This window comes from Natator depressus, chromosome 2, assembly GCF_965152275.1.
Source record: "Natator depressus isolate rNatDep1 chromosome 2, rNatDep2.hap1, whole genome shotgun sequence".
In the NCBI taxonomy this organism is placed as follows: Eukaryota; Metazoa; Chordata; order Testudines; family Cheloniidae; genus Natator; species Natator depressus.
Window position 1 is genome coordinate 184,924,719 of NC_134235.1, and position 6,215 is coordinate 184,930,933.

Below are 6,215 nucleotides of genomic sequence, written 5' to 3' on the forward strand. Positions count from 1 at the left end.
GCCCATTTTTAAAATTAAAATTTCTGGAAATTTCCACTACATGCATCTGAAGAAGTGGGTATTCACCCACAAAAGCTTATGCTCCAATAGGTCCATTAGTCTATAAGGTGCCACAGGACTCTTTGCCATTTTTAAAACCTTACTCATAAAGTAACAGATACTCACATAAATAGCACCATGATGACAAAAGGTGGTCGGCCCAGTTCCAAAGTTAGTACTTTTAGAACAAAATCATTTTGAGTTGGGTGAACAAAAAGGATCCAAATAACGCATGAAAGAAGTGTTGTTTTTTGACCTTGGCTAATGAGAAAAACACTGAGTAGATTTTCTTCAAATTTTCCCTTTTGGGCTGAGTACAAGCATAAGTGATTTTAGACCAAAGGATAATGGTAATATATGTAAGAGAAAGAGATTGTCGTCTCAATTAATACAGTGCATGGACTGCATGATGGATTACCACCTACCACTAATAAGATCAGGAGAGGTTTTATTAGTCAGCACACATGAGAAACGTGTTTTTTTTCTTTATTTTCATGGGAAACTAGCACTTGAACGTTGGTCACAGCCCCTTGGAAAAACCTCTATTTAATGTAACTTTGCTGTTGTGGTCTTCAGTTTTACGTGTCAGCTCCAGCTACACAATGAAACCTATTTGTAGTGTGACCTATTTTCAAAGATGCAGGAACAAGTGACACTCTGAACGTCCTGAGTGATTTTCACTGAACTCCAGACATTTAATTGTACAGATCCAGTGAGTGTATGGTCACTGTATGAGTTGTATTTAAGAGGAAAACTCTAGGTCTTCTCAGTGTTTGGGATTCCCTCATTGGTGTACAGTTGCACTGGTGCAAACCTCAGCTGTAGACAAGGAAAGCCATGATTTGCACTAGCTTAGTTTATTCCTACTTGAATGTAGGATTGTCAATTGGTGCAAATCACAGGTTTCCTTGGGCCCATTCCTGTCCACCCTTGGGTTTTACATGGTTCCTGGCCATCAATGACTAAAATTGAAATTAATCCCAAGTAGAGATCACGGCCTATAGAAAAAGACATTTCCCAGAGGGAACGAAAAAGATTAGATAACCAGTTATTGCAGAAAATGGAGGTGTTTTTAAGCTACAGGCTGTTAGTGAAGACAGGTAGATTTTCTTGTTAGTTGCTACACATAATTTGAGAAATTTTTTTTTCACTCTTGGGCGCTTTTGGAAAGCCAGTTTCAGTATGAACCCAGTATGAACAGCTTATTAAAAAAGAAATAGAATTAATCCTAGCCACCAAAAGAGTTTAACCTGCACAGAGCACTTGAAAAGCTACAGCCAGTATGCTGTTAAAAACATTAGCATATTTAGAGAGGTTTATTTTTTGAAAACTTTCTGTTATCAAAATGAAGCTGCAAATATAACTCAAAACTTCAGGGTCAAATCCTGCTCATCTTACCCACCCACAGAGTTGGACTTCAAAGGGACAACTCATGTGAGGAAGGAGAGTAGGATCTGGCCTGCAGGCTCATATGAGAAGGCTTTCTGTGAATATTCCTGGGTTTTTACACTCATCTCAGTCTGCCTGAAGGTCTGTATTTTATATGTCACTTACCCACCTTATTCCCTCTCAAGTTCATAGTGTTGTTTTCAAGACTGAATAAAGATCTGACTGCAGATGGCATTTACGAGCATGGTGAGTATAAATCTACTACTGCCGAATAATCTCTCTCTCTTCCCCCCTTTCAGTTTGTGACCAAGGCTATACCATCATTCCCTAAGGCGCTACAACACATTCCCCGAACATATTCTAGAACTGTGTTGTCCTCTCCAAGCTAGCAATGAACATCTGTTCAGTCATGGATGCTCCCGCCATACCAAATAACTCGGCTCATGCAAACTTGTAGTATGGGTCAGCCAAAAGATGCTGGACGTGAATTTGCCTGCTGAGCTGAGGGTATAACTGTACTTTGCTCTCCTATTGGATCTTCCAGCTGAGGATCTTAAACACCTTTGTAAGCTAAGTATTATTGTTTGTAGTTCATAGCAAGGGAGCCAGATCCTCAGCTGATGTAAATGGGCAACTAAGTTAACTTCCTCCTGCTGTAGTTCTCGCCTAGGGAATGAGAAGCAGAGAACTTCATTGATTTACCTAAATTCACACGGCAAGAGCATAGATAAGCCAGCTCCCATACCTATCATTTAAGAGCAGGATCATGCCTATGCCGCACAGATGGGGAAGCATCAGAAGATTCAGGTGCTCACTCTGGAAATAACCTGTTCTTGCAAGACTTCTAGAAGCCCAGATTAGAAATGTTGCCATAAAAGGGCACTATCATTTACTTTATATATATATAAAAATCAGATATATAGTTATGTAGATAATATGTAAGAAAGAGATGGCCTGATTCTGATGACACACCCATTTTACACAGGCCATTCTCCACTGGGCCAGAGTCTGATCTCTGTCACACTGGTGTAAATCTGCAGTAGCTCCACTGATGCAACACCAGTCCAAGTCAAGTCAGAAAATGGCTGATTGATTCCAGTGCAGTTATTCTGTATTTACAGAATTTAAGCAAGAGGAGACAGCCCTAGAGGGTCCTTTTTGGAGTAAAAGTTCTAATACACCAAAAAGATCACCAGAGTGACGTGTCTGCCATGAAATTTTAGCCTTGTGCCTGTTTTTCCTAGAATCTGTTGGCTAGGTTCTTTGTTGATCTCACTTTCCTCTGGGCACAGCAGAGAGAGGGAAGCCACAAGGTTGCCTGTTCTAGGTCCCTGATTATGGGTCTGGTTCTACCCTGGCTCCATCCCTGTCTGATGTAAACTGCAATGGCTGGCTATGGGACCATCTGTATTGCCAGACTGCAAGACACATCAGCTATAGTCCTTCCGGGTACCTCCCAACCCTGACACACCAGCTATGCTGGGTGGTGCAGAGTTATGGGGAAACGGCATACTGGTTTACATCCATGGGGAGCTGCCTGCCATGGAAGAATCCCCAATAGGTCAGAGTTGATTTAGGGCTTTCAGGCTGTCACAAACATTCTGAGTTGAAGAAGAAAACATTTCTTGTGGGTGAAAGAGATGTCAGAATCTCACTTCCAAGCAATGAGTTATGGAACTATGAAAAAATTCCATCTTCACTGTTTCTTATTTAATTATTTTGTCAGCATGTAGTTAACCTGATGTTCCCCTGCAGACCACCCAGAACTACTCAGCAAACCTGGATTATTATACGAGTTCTAGTTCTGTTTTGCTGCCATATGACAACCCGTTTAACCACACAGACATCATTTGTGAAAAAGGTCACGCCTGGCAGTTTGCTCAAACTTTCCTGCCAGCATTTTTCTGGATTGTCTTCTCCATTGGCACCATGGGTAATGCCTTAGTCATCCTCGTCTACTGGAAATACAGATACAGAAAGAGCATCACTGACAGATACCTGCTGCACCTCGCCATTGCTGATCTGCTCCTTCTTCTCACTCTCCCTTTCTGGGCAAAAGCTGCTTCAGATGGCTGGATCTTTAAGAATTTCACGTGTAAAATTGTCAATAGCATGTACAAGATCAACTTCTACAGCTGTATGTTGTTTCTGACATGCATTAGTTTTGACAGGTACATTACAATTGTCCAGGCCATGAAAGCTAAGAACTCTAAGCGAAAAAGCCTTCTGCGCAGTAAACTAGTTTGCTTTGGTATTTGGCTGACTGCAATAGGCTTATGCATCCCAGAAATAGTATACAGTGAATCTAAGCAAGTTAGTGGTACAACTGTTTGCAAGATGGTATACCCTACCACAGTTACCCGAACCATCAAAGTTACTATCCTAGCTTTGAAAATCACAATAGGATTCCTCCTTCCTCTCTTTGTCATGGTTACTTGTTATGCTTCTATAATTCGTACCCTCCTTCAAGCGAAAAGATCTCAAAAGCACAAATCATTAAAGATCATCATCATGATTATCATAGCTTTCCTCCTCTCCCAGTTGCCCTACAACAGCATTTTGCTGGTCAAAACCATTGACACCTACACCATGGTCATATATGACTGCAAAACCTCTGACAACATTGACCTTGGATTCCAGATAACTCAGAGCATCGCCTTCCTTCACAGCTGCCTGAACCCCTTCCTCTATGTGTTTGCTGGGGAGAGATTCCGTAAAGCCCTCTTTAAAATTCTGGAGGATACATTTCACTGCACTAGTAAGAGCCGAGAACAGAGCTCTTTCATATATGATAGCCAAGATGGGAGCTCAAATAGGTCCTCTGCATTGCTGGGACAATGATAAATCAGGGTCTCTCTCACTTTGAGCTTTCACCCAAATTTCTCACTCACATCCAACTGCTCCTTTTGAAATTAATGGGAGTCTGGCCAGAGGAATGCAGTGCTATATAAGTGATTCTTCTTCCATTCTGAGAGAAAAAGCAAGATCCCTCTCAACAGAGTGAATTTGCATGTTCACATCACAAAGGGCTTGATCCTGCAAAGTGCTGAACATTTTTAACTCCCATAGAAGTCAGTGAGAATTAAGGGTGCTCAGCATCTTCCCCTGAAGAGCTCAGTACCTTGAAAGATCAAGCCCTAGACTTTTGGCTGAAAGAAAGTGAAACTTTTGAAAAGATGCAGAGGAAATAATGTGATGCTGATTGTATGCAGACTGATAATTGAGAGGGGATAAAAATATTTTAAATTCAGAATAATTGTTTACTTCACCAGAGCTACAGCAGATTTACACCAGTATAAAAGAGAACAGAATTTGGCTCCCACAATGCTTTGCTATTCAGTCTTTGATTTGTAAGTGTACTCTCAGTGAATGCAGATTTAATTTTGTTCCACTTGCAAAGCTGTTACATTGCTAGAATAATGGAATTATCATGGTTTCCTGATTATTTTTGTCTTTTTATCACAAACGTGGCCCTTGTGGAACTGCGTTGATTTAGATTATTTTTTTGTGGGTCTTTGATTTTAGGGTGAAACTGTGTGCATGGTTTGTACCACAATGCTTTGATGTTAGACACTTGCACTATATATACACATAAACAAACGTTGCATCGTACAGCACAATTTTTAGAGGGTCGTGGTTGTAATTTTCTAGCAATATGGCATTTGCCTTTTACCCTCTGGTAAAGCTGGATGTAACGAACAAAGTGATACCTGAATGAACCATGGGTTATAAACTGATATATGCTGAGCATAATAAACTGGTTCATAAAGTGTATCCAGCCTGACGCCTGTAAGGCAGAGAGAGGAAAGGAGTGGATCCTAAGGTGCAGGAACAGTTTAGAGAGACTTCCTCACTCTGGTCACTGGAGATGGGCCAGTCTCACACATTATGCAATTATAATGTCCTGCGCATCTATAGCATCTGTTGCTCAGGGGTGTCAAAAGCACCTAACAGGCATGAATGAATTTAGCCTCTCAATATTCCAAGTGCACAGGGAGACTGTGGCAGAGTCAGAAACGGAATCCAGCTCAGGGTCTCCTGTCTCGCTTTTCGGTGCCATAAACACCATCCTTCTGACTGACAAGATCTGGGCATAAGTGATGCACAGCTTTGCTGTCTGCTCTCTTCTGCTCCCTAACATGCACTAGACTGTATGTCTCTTGGTGGCCATTTTAGTTTCGGTAAGCACTCATGGAAGGAGCTCTTTCAGTGTTATCATGGCAACAGGCACATGGGATTGAGATTCAGGACCATGTTCCCAGCTAGCCTCCATTCTGAGCAAAATTTTCATACTGACCCATCGGCATGTACAAAGCCTAAATTTTTGTGCACAAAGAAGGCAGCTAGACACACAATGACCTGCTTAGCACATATGCGGGAAATGGACATACACAGGCAATTTTGAGAGTGCAAGTTTTGAGAATGCTTTGGAAAACATGGCCCTAAAAAGGAAAAAAACAACACTTCAGAGTAAATGGCAAGCAAAAGTCCTAAAGGGAGAGCTAAGACAGGGCTTCTGCATAGAAGATGTTGATGATAGAGCCCCATATTGAAAGAAGAAACAACAAAATTGCTGTTTATCCAAATGATTGGCCTAACAAGGCGCTGAGCATTCCTGCAAGATTCTGGGTGCCCTAAACTATCACAAATTTCAGTGAGCATTGCAGTATTGCAAACCCCAAATGTTCAAAAATCATGAGTCCAGTTCACCAAAAATCATGAGATTGGCTTTAAAATCACAAGATTATGGAAAAATAACAGATTTGCAGTTCTTTTTACTTGCCTTC

The 6,215-nt window shown here is 41.2% G+C and overlaps 1 protein-coding gene across 1 annotated transcript; it reads left to right on the forward strand.

The window, feature by feature from the left end:
- Positions 1–1,656: 1,656 nt before the first annotated feature.
- CCR9 (C-C motif chemokine receptor 9) lies at positions 1,657–4,432 on the forward strand. Its single transcript, XM_074943529.1, is given in 3 exon segments — positions 1,657–1,674; positions 3,184–4,325; positions 4,327–4,432. Coding segments are annotated over 3 exon segments (1,266 nt in total).
- The last annotated feature ends 1,783 nt before the right edge of the window (positions 4,433–6,215 follow it).